The following is a 16,425-nucleotide window of genomic DNA, read 5'->3' on the forward strand; positions in this document are numbered from 1 at the left end:
CTATGATTAATGACTTCACATTTAACTGGCTAGCTAGACACAATTGTTACCTTGTAGCCACACCTTTTAAAATACTCCTCTTCTTTTCGTACAAGCTCGGCTTGTTTCAACTATTTCTTTGTTCCTGTAAATAGAAACATAAACTAACACCACATCTCAACAAGAAGATGCAATGATTACAACATTTTAATCTGACAAATTGTAGCTAGCTAAGCCAGTTGAGCTCTGAAACTACTGTAAACTAAGGTAGCTAGCTGGCATGAGCTTGCCGCTAACCTCAGACCCATAGTGTGCAGGGCAAACCCGTTTTGGTGATTTCTGCAGAGGCGGCTACGGAGGGGAGGACAGCTCATAATAATGGCTGGAACGGAGCGAATGGAATTGTATCAAACACATGGAAACTATTTGTTTGATGTATTTGATACCATTCCAGTGATTCCGCTCCAGCCATTACCACGAGCCCGTCCTCCCCAATTCAGGTGCCACCAACCTCCTGTGAATTTCTGGTATATCATCAAAATAAATAAATCACAGCACATGTTTAGACTCATTCTGCAGTTTTTACCTGATTAAGTACAATCCCATTGGAAATGAATTTTGAAAGTTTATATTTCTAAGTTCAAAATGATGCTGTCGCTGCTTTCTGTTGACAAGACATATTGATAAATAGCAGTGGCGACCGCTCATACAGGGCAGTTGAGGCAGAGAAAAACAGGTGGGGGGGGTTAGTTGCCTGTTGTGCATGTTATTTTGGCATTAATTCGTGTCACATATCAGTTTGCAAACAATGTAAAAACAAATGTATTGAGTGAATAAAGCTGCATACAAACATGAGCTCTTGCTTTCTTGAGTAAGGTAGCTCCAAAATGCAAGTGTTTCAGCCTAGCTCAGTGCTTTCTGTGGAATCTACAGGGAGAGCTAGGCAGTTCAAGCCCTGTTGGGTGCTGCTGTAACCGGTTCTGTGGAAGAGAAGGGAAAGATCTGGACACAATTCTGCCGGTTGTCTCTCTTTTAATGACTACATAGAATAGATACAAATGCAAGGCAAATGTTAATGCTGCTTTCTGGACTCTGATACACAAGTATATTTGCCTGATAAAAGACAAAAGACAGTGCAGAATGCTGTGAGAAAATCGTCAAAAGAATCATCTCCCGCACCCGAAGCTAACAGTAGCTGTGCTACCCTTGCAAAGTTGCAATCAAAGTTGCACTTGAAATGTATCCCCATTCACAGTAATATAGTATATATTCCTACCAACAGCAGTACAACAACACTAAATCAATGACGATATCATTTTTGCTTGTCTTTTTTGTGCATTTGTGAACATTTGCTAACATGTGCATTCAAAAGACCGGAGCATACAGTTGGCTCCAATATTACTGGCACCCCTGACTGGCAATGCACAAAAAATACTTTAAAAATAGAAACAATATAATTATAGAGAGAAACTCAAAATACCAACATGTGAGAAATACTGTACTTGAATAATGTTTCAATGGAACCAACCAAAATCATGAACCATTGCATTTCTGTTCAAAATGTTGTATCAAGACTGCCCAAATGTGCCTAATTGGTTTATTAATAGCATGGTATTCTTTCATTGTAATAGCTACTGTAAATTGGACAGTGCAGTTAGATTAACAAGAATTTAAGCTTTCTGCCAATATCAGATATGTCTATGTCCTGAGAAATGTTCTTGTTATTTACAACCTCATGCTAATCACATTAGCCTACGTTAGCTCAACCGTCCCACGGGGATGCCACTGATATTTTTGATTCTTCAAGATAGCCACCCTTTGCCTTGATGACAGCTTTGCACTCTTGGCACTCTTTCAACCTTTGAAATACTTTGCGGGTCTTTTACATTTTTTGCTTCTTTGAAATATTTTGCAGAGGTCTTTGAAATGTTTCGCAGTTCTTTGAAATATTTTACAGGTCTTTGAAATATTTCGCAGGTCTTTGAAATATTTCGCCGCTTTTTACAAAACTTTGCATGCCTAAATATTTTGCAGGCCTTTGAAATATTTAACTTCTACAGAACTTTGCATGCCAAAATATTTAGCTGGTCTTTGAAATATTTTGAAGACCTTTGAAATATTTAGCATCTTTGAAATATTTCCCAGGACTTAGAAATATTGTGCAGGTCTTTGAGATATTTTGCAGACCTTTGAAATTTTTTGCAGCTTTTTACAAAACTTTGCTCGCCTAAATATTTCTCAGGGCTTAGAAATATTTTGCTGGCATTTGAAATATATATATATATTTCACTCCTTTGAAATGTTTATTTGGTCTTTGAAATATTTTGCAGGCTTTGTAATATTTTGCTTCTTTGAAATATTTTGCAGGTCTTTGAAATATTTAACAGATCATTTACCAAACTTCACAGCCCCAAATATTTTGCTGTCCAAAGATTTTGCAGCCTTTTACCAAATGTACCAATATTTTGCTGGCCTTTGACATATTTAGCTGGTCTTTGGAATATTTTGCAGGCCTTAGAAATATTTTGCAGGTTTTTTAAATATTTCGCAGCACTTTGTAATATTTAGCAGGCCTTTGAAATATTTAGCTTCTTTGAAATATTTAAATCATTTCACAGGCCTTTAAAATATTTCGCATGACTTTTACCAAATTTTGCAGGCCTTTGAAATATTATGCAGCATTTTAATAAACGAGCAGGCCGACATATTTTGCTGCCTTTTACCAAATTTTGCAGGACTCTGAAATATGTTCTAGCATTTTACCAAACTTTCTAGGCCTTTAAAATATTTTGAAGCCTTTTACCAAATTTTGCAGCCTATTATATTGAAAGGTTGTTTGCCTACTTTAGGGCCACGGTAGTAGAGGGCTGTAGTACCTGCGGTTCCCGACAGAGATCATTGCGGCATGGTTGGCAGTTTTCATGCTGCCAATTTTGCGATTAAAATATATTGTTGTCCCGTAGATTATTTGAAAATGTTCGTCTTTCTGCTTTGTATGCGTTAGCCTACCTGTTGTATTAAAAGCACATCTTTGTCAAAGTATTCACACAATCAGAATTCGCTGCCTCAAGTTACTGTAAGTAGCCTACCTCTCCTCGTTGGGCGTGCGAGATCAAGTGCCCTAGTATATGTGTGGTCTCAATGAAATAGAGTAGGCTGCCTATGCATGGGTGGAGAAGCACGGGGCAGTTAACTTTCCTATGACATTTACTTCCTAAATATGATTAGGCTATAGTTAACTACATTGCCTAGAAATAAATATTGATCACCCATATTTGGATACTGAATGCTGATTGGCTAAAACAGCATTTAGCTGTGTGTGAGACGGTATACCATGACTATGACTGTTTAGGCTTGTCACCTCGATAAAATGGCAACATCAACAACAGTTCGACATGTCGATGTAGAAAATAAGCCTTTATATCAACTTGATAGAAACCGAAACAAACTAAATGGGCACTTGCCTGCTTCACAGAACATGGGATACATTGTGACTTTGGGAATACAACAAAGACGCAACCGAACGTCATTCTATGATACTTTCATGGTTTTGTGAGAAACATGTATGGCGAAGAATATAGGATTAGCAGCTACATTACGTTGAACTCGGAGCTGGTTTGAACCGACTTGTCAACGACCCCTRTTAGTCTGGCATGGAGTATACAGAAGGACACCAAATTCACAGCGAGCAACAATGTGTCTGTCTGCGTAATTAAAAAGTTGAGGAAAGAGGGGCGGGACAAAGCTGCCTACCAGTGAACTGATACATATGTAAGTTAACTGTTAACGTTAGTTAGCTAGTTAAATCATTCTAATGTACCCTGACAATATAACCGGTAGTTTTGTAGGCCTAACTATTAGTTCACGTTATTTTGTCTTATATGTTTCAGGTACACAAAAGACGAGCCGATGGGAGTGACCACCCTCACCCCTGCYAAATAGCAGTCCCGTCGCAGATTTAAACAAACCACTGCCTCCGAACCACCATGATCCAGAAACTGTCGGATGCTCAATGGCGACCCGTCATTGTTTTGAGCGCCACACTTTTTGGTATTTTTTTTTCTTCTTAAATAACAATTTCAAGTTTTATTTGGGGGGGGGGGCTTGTCTGTTTTGCTTGTTATTTTGCCATTAATACATGTCATATCAGTTTGCAAACAATGTAAAAAAATGTTTTTTTAACATTAAGCCGCATACAAACATGGTCTCTTGCTTTCTTGAGTAAGGCAGCTCAAAAATGCAGGCGTTTCAGCCTAGCGCAGTGCTTTCTGTGGTGGTGGGATTGGCAGTAGAAAATACATGAATGTCGTAATCGAAATTAAGGGTTGCCTCATCAACTTGTCGTCCTCTTATACCATAATTTGTACATCTCAATTGTCAGTAGAAACCACATTTGTTTCAGCAAATCTGCCATATCAGCTATGTTTTTTTTAAAGGCAGCAAATGAGGCTGAATTAATTGTTTCGCGGCCAGACAAGGCTCAGCTGAAAGCCAGGTTTAGCAGTAGGAAGGTGTTGGGACTCTGCTGTTGGGACAGCTTTATGTAGGCCCTACCAGTTTGTGGGCACCGTTTGTCACCGTTATAATGCACATGTGTTGTGTAGTGTTGTGTAGTGGCTTTGCTGCCATGCATCCCACATGTTTTTCTTTTGTTGCCCCAACCCCAGTGCGGTTGCTTGACTAGAGGCGCGAGGAATACTCTGTCAAGAGGACACAGATTCGCAACCTCTCTTCAACATTACTGGAGGCCAAATCTGGAAGCATTATTCTCAGACAGCACAGCAGCAGCTCCCCCAGCTAAAATAACGGCTTCCATTTCCAGCAGCGTGGAGACAACAACAAACGATAACATGGGACCATTTTTTTCATTTGTACACAATAAATAGCAACATTCAGATCAACATGAATACATCATTTGAATGTGTTGGTCACTTTAGAAGTGGCGCTAATGCTCGGTTTTTGCCTACATTTAATGTAAGCTTGTTAAGCTAGCCTGTGGTTGTTGCATAGTAATGAGACTTTTGTCCGGACTACTTTTTCTGGCGGAATTGATTTATTAAAGCAACATTTTCAATTTAGATGTGTAGTTCCTTGCCTTACTGTGTTGGCAACCGGTTTATAAAAGCAATAAGGRACCTCGGGGGTTAGTGGTATATGGCCTATATATCACGGCTAAGGGCTGTATCCAGGTACTCCATGTTGCGTCGTACGGAAGAACAACCCTTAYCTGTGGTAAATAGGCCATATGCCTTATTGCTTAAATATAGCCCAGTAATACCGAAATAAAATCGGATACAAAATCATCGCTATTTTGACTGCCTGTATGTGTCTTGCTTGTGTTTGATATTCTTGCCTAAATATACTGTTACAACAAAGTTTGTACGAACATGTCTATCATGTATTTTGTGTAGGCTACAACATGAAAAAAAATCACGCTTGAGCCATGGAATGCATATATCGAACATGTTGACCATATCTTTAGTGTACAACATGAAGTTTCCCCCTCCGTGTCAYTAAGGGGGAAGAGGCAGTGGGAGCACTGAAGAAGCTACTTGGGCACCTAGCTAGCACCAGGACTCAGGCCACACTCGGTTGGGTAAAGGCATGATCGGCTGAGAGTCAGCGTTGGGTGTCGTCAACTGGACCAACAACATGCCGACTTTGGGGGGGGGGGTAGATGGGTAATATTAATATGAATTTGTTAATATGACTTTGCATCGGTACACTTCTGGTGGGATTCTGGCAAGATACCGACTCCAGAGTGGCGCAGTGGTCTAAGGCACTGCATCTCAGTGCTAGAGGCGTCACTACAGACCCTGGTTCCAGGCTGTATCATAACGGCCTTGATTGGGAGTCCAATACGGCAGCGCACAATTGGCCCAGTGTCTTCAGGGTTAGGGTTTGGCCGTCATTGTAAATACGAATTTGTTCTTAACTGACTTGCCTAGTTAAATAAAAAATACAAAAAAGTTCTGGTAGACAGAATCAACCCGATTCTGGGCAGTCATTCAATATGGCACCGGATTCGGCTGATTAAATCAGTTCTGGCTCACCAGAATGGGGCCACGATTGGGCCAAGTACTTGTTTCTAGCTGGGCAGCAGCTACATAAGAATCACACATTTGCAGAAATCTATGTATATATAGCCACTGTAAATCGGGTTCCAGAAAATCCGGAACCGCAGCTACGGCCAACAGTGTTGAAAAATACAATTATAATAATATGAAATTTAGAATGTGTTATTAAGACTGAATAATCAAGTCTTATAAAATCATTTACATCACAAGACAGAACAATACTCTATTGCCAACAGAATATAGAATATAATATATTGATGTAGCTATTCTAATTTCTCAATTCTATTAATCTTTTCAATTGTTATTTAAGTGATAATGCCCGAGAAGCCGGTGTTTGGAGAATATATTGGCACGGGTGTTGTTAGGCCGGAGACGAAGCCGGCTTCTCGGGCATTATCACTTAAGTGTTGACCCTCCAGTCCAGAATATAGCAGAGAACTGGATTGTTGCGACCATCAGGTGGCGCAAAGGCATAGATGTGACGAATTTGTAAGTATTAAGTCATTTATTTATTTACATAGCCAAAAAACGGACAGCCCTCTGAGGACAACCCATTTAAAAGATGACTGTGATGAAATACAATAATTAGTTCCTCGGTTATTATTTGAAGAGCTTTTACAGAGTGAAGGTTTGATGGAACTATAAAAGATCTTGAAGGCGAATTTAAACGGAGCATTATTAGGGCAGACGGTCAGTGATCTTCTGTGTGCCGATGCACTGCGCGCTTCGCTTTCTGATGAGGCATCCTCAGCTCTACAACACACAGATCCTGTAAAGATGGAGTTTAGCGAGAGGAAAAGAAGAAGGAAATCTCAGAGCTTCAAACTGGTCCATGAGCAAGAGCAAGGTAGGGGATACAGGAGACTGCGTGTCTGTCTCTGTGTCTGTGAACGTCTGGCGCTGTGAGCAAGTCAGTGCTACACTGTAAACAATAGGCTAGAGATGGCTACGTCAGTACATAGGTATGTACCTGCTATGCATGTATAACTCACTCGTCATGGTTTCCAAAAAATAGCTAGGTGAGTGAGTATTAAAAAAAGGAAATTCAACCAACGCAACGAAGTAAGAAAATCCAGAGAGCATTTAGGCAGTGGATCAGTGATTTTGTACAGAATATGATTAGAATATTATTTTATGTGTTTTACTCTTGTATTTGGCTAGCCTTTAGGGCACTTTTTTTGTGAACTAGCGAGAATAATCTTTCTGAGAGCTGCAACTGAGAGAGTGTTTTTAGTGAGAAAGATTTCGTCATACAATACCACCCACAGGTGGTGGAATCTGGGCTGAATGGGAGGAGGGTGGAGAATCATTGGTTTACATCACAGCCCACAGAATTACCATAGCATAGTGCATGATGTGGGCCTAGACAGAGGAATGCAATGTTTTCATACATATACGGAGRGTACAAAACATTAAGGACACCTGCTCTTTCCATGACAGACTGACCAGATGAATCCAGGTGAAATCTATGATCCCTTATTGATGTTACTTGTTAAATCCACTTCAATCAGTGTAGATGAAGAGGAGGAGACAGGTTAAAGAAGGATGTTTAATCCTTGAGACATTTAAGACATGGATTTTGTATGTGTGCCATTCAGAGGGTMAATGGGCAAGACAAAAGATTGAAGTGTCTTTGAAAGGGGTATGGGTGCCAGGCACACTGGTTTGAGTGTGTCAAGAATTGCAACGCAGCTGGGTCTTTCATGGTCAACAGTTTCCCATGTGTATCAAGAATGGTCCACCACCCAAAGGACATCCAGCCAACTTGAGACAACTGTGGGAAGCATTTGAGTCAACATGGGCCAGCATCCCTGTGGAACACTTTCGACACCTTGTAGTCCATGCCCCGACGAATTAAGGCTGTTCTGGGGGGAAAAGGGGGTGCAACTCAATATTAGGAAGGTGTTCCTAATGTTTTGTACATTCATTGTATGTCAACCCTCATATGTATATTATCATCAGTCATACAAACATAATTTTATTTATTTTAATGTCATTATTTTGGATGTACACCAAACTACCCTGATTGTACCCTAGATATTACAGATCTCTGGTATTTTTATTTTCACAGATTTTGACGCAAGGAGTTTTGACAATGCCGTCAATATTCATGTCAATGGAGCATCAAAAGATACTGCCATGCCAGAAGGTATGATATTCATGCTCTTTATTTTAGTCAGGAAAATTACACACACACACACACACACACACACACACACACACACACACACACACACACACACACACACACACACACACACACACACACACACTCTTTCTACCTCCTCTCTTTCCTCCCCAGCCTGGTTGGGTGATGAGGGTGTGGAGATTAAGAGACAGATCACAGGCATGATGCGTTTGCTGAGTGACAAGGCCGGCCGGATGTACCAGCGTGTGGGAGCAGAGGGAAACAGCCTCAAACAGGAGCCCCAGGAGGAGCACCTGAGCTGGGCGCAGCCGGCTGCTTTGCCACCAGACCTGGAAGACCCCCAGATCAGTGTCTGGAGCTCAGCAGGGGAAACAGAGTTCAGTCCCATGTCTATACCCAATCTAGTCCCCAACGGCCAGGGGTCTGGCCAATACGGCACACGCTCCAAGACCCAGAGGATGCTCAACACAACCACCAAAGGCACAGTCAAAACTAATGGTAATTGGGGGGGGGGGGTCTCTTTATGAGGTCTGGAGAGCAGACAATTTCTGCAGAACCAGACAGCCACATCATTATACAGAGCAGTGACATCATAAAGAGGCCTCTATCAGTCCCTGTCTGGTAAGGCAGACAGACAGTGGAGAAGCTTGTGTCATTTAAACAGTCAGACAGAGGCATGGGGTGTCAGAGCTGCCTGGGCAAAAGGTTTGTCCCATGTAATGAAACATGTGTATATGTGTGTCTGTGTGTTCCCGTGCAGATGTGGCTCCTGCAGTGGTAGAGGCTCCCTGCTGTATGTGTAACTGTAAGAGCACCTTACAGGCTATTCTACAGGAGCTACGCACCATGAGGAGGCTAATGCAGACACAGAAAGGTTCCCAGGAGAAGCAGGAGCACAGGGCCCCTCCCTGCCCCCCTTGCCCTGTCCCTACAGCTCCGCGTCGCAGACCCCGCAAGAGACGTCCTGTCCACAAGGTTGCTCCACTGAGCGCACCCAGCAAGAGGGCAGCTGTTCCCCCTCTCCCCCCCTCATCCCCCGCCTGTGTACCCCTGGAGTCCGGAGGAAGGAGGGAGAGGGGGAGCAGAGAGCTGGAGAGACCTGTGCACACCCCTGCCTCACCCTCCACCTCACCCGAGCTCTCAGTACAAACCCTGTCCATGCAGAACAAGCCCATCCCTGGTGACGATACACACAATCCTAACTATAGACAACCCAAAGGTCTTCAAACCTCAGAGGTATGGTGCACTGTGTGTGTGTGTGAGTGTGTGTGTGGGGGGGGGGGGGTAGTGTACTATCAGTCTGTCTGTCTCTGTTGTGGGACGAATATGCCTCTCTTTCTCTCTCTCTCTCCCCCAGAGTGAGGTGCGTCTAGCGGAGGACTATGAGGTGTTTATTCCCAAGGCCCAGCTGGACTCAATCCTGGTCAACTACACACGCTCTGGAAGCCTGCTCTTCAGGAAGTTGGTGGGTCTTATTAACCTTATCACTGGCTTTATTCACTTTATTTATGTTGATTGACAGACCATCTTGGTCACAGGTGTGCGCCTCTCTTTGACGACACCACGCTAGCTAACTCACTGCCCAACGGCAAGAGGAAGAGAGGTCTGAACGACCAAAGGAAAGGACTGGACCAGAACATTGTGGGAGCCATTAAAGGTAGGAAAGAAACACACTGTGAGAGTAGAGTGGAGTGGAGAGAGATCGGGCATGGAGCGAGAGAGAGATGTATAATCTATTTGTTTTGTTGGGTCTTCTGTAAATCTCCCATGCTGTGTCTAGTGTTTACAGAGAAGTACTGCACAGCTCACAGAATAGAGAAGCTGCCAGGCCCTCGAATTGGGTCCAGATACTACAGGACCAAATCAAACTTGCTCGCAGACGACTAAAGAGAGGTAGGCGTGTGTGTGTGTGTGTGTGTGTGTGTGTGTGTGTGTGTGTGTGTGTGTGTGTGTGTGTGTGTGTGTGTGTGTGTGTGTGTGTGTGGGTGGGTTCAGAATGTATCTTACTGAAACTCTGTTGTTTTGTGAACTCAGCAGAGGCTACAGACCCTCAGGACATCTTCAACAGACCTTGCACAGGTACACACATATGCACACACATGACAACAGTCGCTGCACCTGACATTCCCCCCTCGCTCACCCATCCGTCCCTGGTTTATGCACCTTGGGTGTAATGGCTCTGTCTTTGGCCGGTATGTTTAAGTGAGGCGATCCCCCTGACATCTGACATTCTCTTTTCAGACTCCCAAAATGTCAGCTAATTAGTTTCACACGGTGCTACTCTCTCCTGCTCCTCTCTATTTCAACTTACTCTTACACACACACACACTCCCCTTCTCTCTCCTCTGTCTCTCACGCTCTTTCACCAATCCCTCTACTCTCTTTCTCATGTCTCCCATCTTTATCTCTCTCGCACTCCTTCTTTCTTATTATTTCCCTCGCTCCCTCGCTTTTTCTCTCTTTTGCCCTCCACATCTGTTTCTGTCTTCCCTCCCTCTCTGTCTACCCTGCTCCTTTCTCCCTCTGTCTGTAGTTCTCTATTACCTCATCGTGTATCAGTCCAGAAGTTCTGTAACATTAGGGTGGGGGATGTGGACACTGTCCAGAGGATGTACTGAACTGTGTTAGACTGGACTGAGCTCACCCCCTTTAACAGCAGCTCTCAAATGAGAACAGCAGTACACTGGAGACTAGCAAACTCTCTACATTAACAGTAGTCAGTGGTGTAAAGTACTTAAGTAAAAATAATTGAAAGTACTACTGAAGTAATTTTTTGGGGGTATCTGTACTTTACTTTCACTTCACTACATTCCTAAAGAAAAAAATGTAGTTTTTACTACAGACATTTTCCCTGACACCCATAAGTACTCTTTACATTTTGAATGCTTAACAGGACAGGAAAATGGTCCAATTCACACACTTATCAAGAAAACATCCCTGCTCATCCCTACTGCCTCTGATTTGGCAGACTCACAAACACAAACGCTGCATTTGTAAATTATGTGTTGGAGTGGGCCTTTGGCTATCTTTTGATACTTAAGTATATTTTAAAACTAATACTTTTAGACTTTTACTCAAGTAGAATTTTACTGGGTGACTTTCACTTTTACTTGAGTCATTTTCTATTAAGGTATCTTTACTTTTACTCAAGTATGACAATAGGGTACGTTTTCCACCACTGACAGTATTATCGTAGTAAATGCTGAACATCTGTATGTTTGCTTCACACAAAACTGTGAACATATTGTGAGGTGACACTTTCCACATTATCATTTTATTTTCCCCATTTTGTAATGGCCACACACCTTTTATTTTCTTTCTCGTTCTTGGGTGTGTTTTAATTTTAATTTAACTAGGCAAGTCAGTTAAAACAAATCCTTATTTACAATGACGGCCTACCCCGGCCAAACCCTAACCCGGACGACGCTGGGCCAATTGTGCGCCGCCCTACGGGACTCCCAATCATGGCCGGTTGTGATACAGCCTGGAATCAAACCAGGGTCTGTAGTGACGCCTCTAGCACTGAGATGCAGTGCCTTAGACCGCTGAGCCACTCGAGAGCCTAGTTAAATAAAGGTTAAATAAATAAATAAATGTTTTAATGTGGATTGATAACTATGGTGGTATCATATTCTTGCAATAGAATCTCTTCAGCTGTCTGGAGAGAGGGAGGAGAGGGAGTTTCTATCAACAGGTAACACCACAACACACAACAACACACAACACAACACACACACACACACACACAACACACCAAACACACACACACACACACACACACACACACACACACACACACACAGGTTATAATTTGATAATTTAATTACATTTGATATAACAATGTTTTAATTGAAAATGTGTCCTGTAGGCTATGACTACAACAAGCCAGCATGTTTGGTTAAGGTGGGGAAGGATGTGACTGATTGATGCCGGTGCTGTGAACCAGCAACTTGCAATGAAGATACAACGCACTGTACTTTATGTTTTTGTTGCTCCACTAACTTGATGCGTTGTGCCTCTTTAGAAAGTCCATTTTGGAGATGTATTGTTCTTTTACAGCTATGTCAAAATTGTATTGTGGTTGTAGAGAAAAAAACATGACAGTGACCAAAATAAGTTGGTTAGTGAAATGTAGTTAGTTTCCATGGACTGCTTTGTTTTACATATGCACACCACATGCACACACACAGACACACACAGAAATACACACACACACCAGTCTGACCAGTATAGCCTAGCTGGTTCTGCTGGCTGACCAGCAAAGTCTAGCTAGTTATGCTGGAAGACCAGCATGGTCTAGCTGGTCTGACCAGCATGGTCTAGCTGGTTATGCCGGCAGACCAGCCTTCGTTGTGTTTTCACTGGTGACCTACCTTCATTGTGTTTTTGCTGATGACCAGCCTTCGCTGTGTTTTCGCTGGCAGACCAGCCTTTGTTGTGTTTATACTGGTGACCAGCTTTCATTGTGTTTTCGCTGGTGACAAGCCTTCGTTGTGTTTTTCGCTGGTGACCAGCCTTTGCTGGGTTTTGGACACTGGTGATCATTGAAAAACATGCTAGCAGATACCCAGAGACATAAAAATGGTATCCACAAGTTCATCTGACTCTGGGGAAGTAGATAAAGGGCCTCATTGCCAAAATTCTCACGTATCCCTTTAACTGAATTGTTCGAAACAAGATTCATGTTAGAAATGAGAGGATCGTCCAGAGTCGAGGTCATGTGGGAAACACTCTCAGCAACAAGCAAATGTGTGCTTCCSCACCATAGACCAGGGTTCAAATCCGACTCACCCTTAATGCTATGTGTCTGTCTAAGTAATGCAAAAAATACTAAAGGTAGAGTGGAATTCCACTCTCCATAAAATTWATGAGAGGTTTTTTAGTGCAGGACTTAAATTAACACTCAGTGTTGTAAAATAACCCCTTGGTGTTAATAACCAGAGTTGAGCGTGATTGTGTCATTTCAACTCTGTAGTATAACATTGACACTCAAAACCACGCCTATCATATTTCCCAGCATGCTTTATTGCAGGTATATTTTTTTGAATTGTTGGTGTCAATATCTGTGTTTTTGCATGCACGTTGACTGATAAATGGATTGATTGAGTAATCTTATGCTGTACCAAGCTAAATAACATACCTTTTTCTAAACTAATACAATCCATTAGCAGTTGGACTTATTGCACCCTTTACTGAGATGATTGTTCCAGTTTAAATGGTTTAGGTCAGGGATGGGCAACTGGTGGCTCCAACTGGTGGCTCGCAGATCAATTTCCAAAAACAGAAGATTTTTTTTTTGGGGGGGGGGCGGGTTTCGGTCTCAATTTACTGTTGAGAGTTAGAATAGTACAATACACAAGGTGCAATTTCTAAATTTGGTTGTGCTTGAGCAGTTTTTTCTTATGTCAATCACTAGCTAGGTTTCCGTCCAAAGGAAATATGCTAATTTTCCCAGAAGTGTTGTTGTGGATAAAAGGCAGTGGGTGATGTGGATGTAGTGCACACACAAAATCTACTTTTTTGCTTACGTTTTCATGTACCGAATAAAAATCTAAAGTTCAATGTGTTTCCATCGCATTTTCAACTCTACCGATAGTTTTGTCACAAAAACTATTGCATTAAATGGAAAATCTGCCTACCCTGGCCTTGGCACGTGTGCTCTAGCCAAAAGCTTGCAGATACAGTGCAGGTAGGCTGTGCGGTGGTCTACATGATGAGATTATTATGAATAAGAGCGAGAATATATTTTTGGGTCAAATGGCAGTCAAGCATCAATCATCATGACACCTGAATAATACCCTCAATATTTATTGTAAAGGTGCATCAATATCACCGTGCACTTTCACCACCCTGTGAAGTTCATCATAACCTTTTTGATCTGTAGCCTAATAAACTGCATGGTTTCCCGAGTCATAGTGGGAGGACTACACACCATATCATCTCATGACTCCAAGTTTACTTCGATATGATGGTTATCATATCGATATTTGCGCATAAAGGCGATTCCACCACAATTTCTTGCATAATTAATTTTACCAACACAAAAAGATCCCACCATGTCGAATGAACAAATGATCTGTCAGCATTTATAAAATTGTACTGAAACTACCTGTTTCCATCACAGCTGACGTGATTCCTTTTTTATAAGGTATGACTTTACCCACATTAAAACTGGATGGAAATGTGGTTACTGACAGTCACTCAATTAGCCCATGTCAACAAAAAAAAATTAGACTGTTAAATTAGTCTAGCCAGCTATCTAAACTTAGTTATCATGGTTGAATTACATGATTTTGTTAGTCACTCTCCCTCAGATATCATATTAAAAACTGCAAACATTTCTCTCCACCCTATGGAAAAATTTGAAGATTTGCAGGAAATTACCTGTAAAATTGTAAAATCTTCTATACGCCCAATGGAAAAATATGAGTGGCAAAAAAGAAAATCGGGAAATTAACTTCAGTTTTTTTTCCTCCTGTCCAGCGGCGACACTAAAATGTTAGGGCCGGCTCTGACTGCATATGTGGGTATGGATGTGGTTACGCAGACCCGCGAGCCACTGTGGGCCCCTCATGAGTTCAGATTTTTTGTGGCCCCAACCCAAACAAAGTTGCCCATCTCTGGTTTAGGTAGTCTCCTTTGTCCAATTCTCCCTACCTTGGCAGTCATTCTAAATGCTGGTTGCAAATTCCAATTGCTGAATATCTTGACTGTCTGGATTGCAATAGGAATTACATATCACTTTGCAAGCCAGCATAATGTGACATGCTTGTTGTGGCCTGCAAACCAGGAGTTTCAGACCACTGTGTTGGGGTAAAACTAGGCTGTTGAGGTATAGCCTTATGATACAGTATGTAATGTGTTGTCATGAAGGGTAACATTTTAAGGACACTATATTCACTTAGGCACTCACTTGGGCACTCACTTGGTGAAACTACTGGTTTGATAAGAATTAAACCATGTTTCTGTCACTAGCTAACACAGTCACGGTGACTCACGGGRGGTAATTCCAATGTTCACTAACTGGCACTCTGGGGTATATGCAGATATTTGCCCACATTTGCATATATCCCAGTGTGCTAAATTCATTAACGCCAGTAAATGGAATTTGCACAATTATAATACAATTCAAGTTTGACCATTTTTAAAATTCCAATTCCATTCATTGGGATGTTTTTATTTTCCAATTCCAATTCCAATTCCATTCCAAGGATGGTTTTGTTCTTCAATTCCAATTCAATTCATATTACGACAGTCTAAATCCAATCCAATTCCATTCCAAGGATGGTTCATGTTCAATTCCAATTCAGACAATCTAAATTATAATTTAAATCAAATGAAGTTGTTTGAAGATTGCTGCAATTCCAAGTAAATTCTCTACTTCCTGCTTGAATTCGAGAATTGAATTTGAAATACAATTGGAATTGACCCCAACCCTGCTGGTCACCASCGAAAACACAACGGCTGGTCACCAGTCTGTGCTGGTCTATGCAGTTTTTTTTTCAGCAGGGTTGTTGTCTCTTTATGACTGTTTATCTGAAAACAAAGGTGGATAACTTCCTGGTAACTCTTTGTTTTGCACTTGTAAAGTCCCTCAGTCCTACAAAATAAAAACAACATCTCTTCCAGGTGACATCTTTGAACTTATGAACCTCAAATGTACGGATTGCGCCTTTTAAAATAGTTCTGGTTTTGTATACCATGTAGACTGTAATGTGTTGTGTTAAGATTAATGGCATTCTAACCTGCCACTCACTATGCACCTCAGTGCCATTTATGTTATTAATGTGACCAATAGGACAGTACTGTTTTTATTTGTGTTCACTGTGCCACCTGCCAACACCTTCATGTAAGGCTCCTTTGTGTACATGTACAGTTGACTGTGTATAATACATATTAAACTAAATATGATCTGATGGTACTGTGTTTTAGTTGATGATGAGTGCTGCTTTGAGAGCAAACACTGTAATTGATAGCTCCTTTGATTATGTCAGTATCGTGCTAGAATTATGAACAAGAGTTCAAGTGAGATTGTCAGAACTGATAATGAGCAAGTACACGGTGTTGGGGTGAAATTAGGGTTTGCGTTAAAGGGCAATTACACCACTTTCCAACCTAATTTTCATTACCTCCAGCACCATACCAGTGTATACATGTGTGAAAATACAAAGTTAAAAAGTTCTACCCGATGACATCATCAAAAGTTTAAACATTTTTAAA

General features: G+C 41.6%; 1 protein-coding gene and 2 long non-coding RNA genes across 3 annotated transcripts in view; 2 read left to right on the top strand and 1 right to left on the bottom strand.

Annotated features, from left to right (window-relative positions):
* Positions 1-16,425, bottom strand: part of LOC139023062 (uncharacterized) — an 870,035-nt gene that overhangs the window by 81,589 nt on the left and 772,021 nt on the right. The gene's annotated exons all lie outside the window — the stretch shown is intronic.
* On the top strand, positions 3,339-5,057 carry LOC111952994 (uncharacterized). Its single transcript, XR_002875794.2, has 3 exons — positions 3,339-3,750; positions 3,870-4,029; positions 4,647-5,057. It is a non-coding gene; the product is annotated as an uncharacterized lncRNA (long non-coding RNA).
* bend7 (BEN domain containing 7) lies at positions 6,545-16,121 on the top strand. Its single transcript, XM_070435229.1, is given in 11 exon segments — positions 6,545-6,903; positions 8,128-8,205; positions 8,359-8,703; positions 8,966-9,441; positions 9,563-9,674; positions 9,728-9,862; positions 9,986-10,039; positions 10,042-10,098; positions 10,240-10,284; positions 11,849-11,899; positions 12,074-16,121. Coding segments are annotated over 11 exon segments (1,482 nt in total). The 5' UTR covers positions 6,545-6,833; the 3' UTR covers positions 12,133-16,121.

This window comes from Salvelinus sp. IW2-2015, linkage group LG26 (genome assembly GCF_002910315.2).
Source record: "Salvelinus sp. IW2-2015 linkage group LG26, ASM291031v2, whole genome shotgun sequence".
NCBI lineage: Eukaryota > Metazoa > Chordata > Actinopteri > Salmoniformes > Salmonidae > Salvelinus > Salvelinus sp. IW2-2015.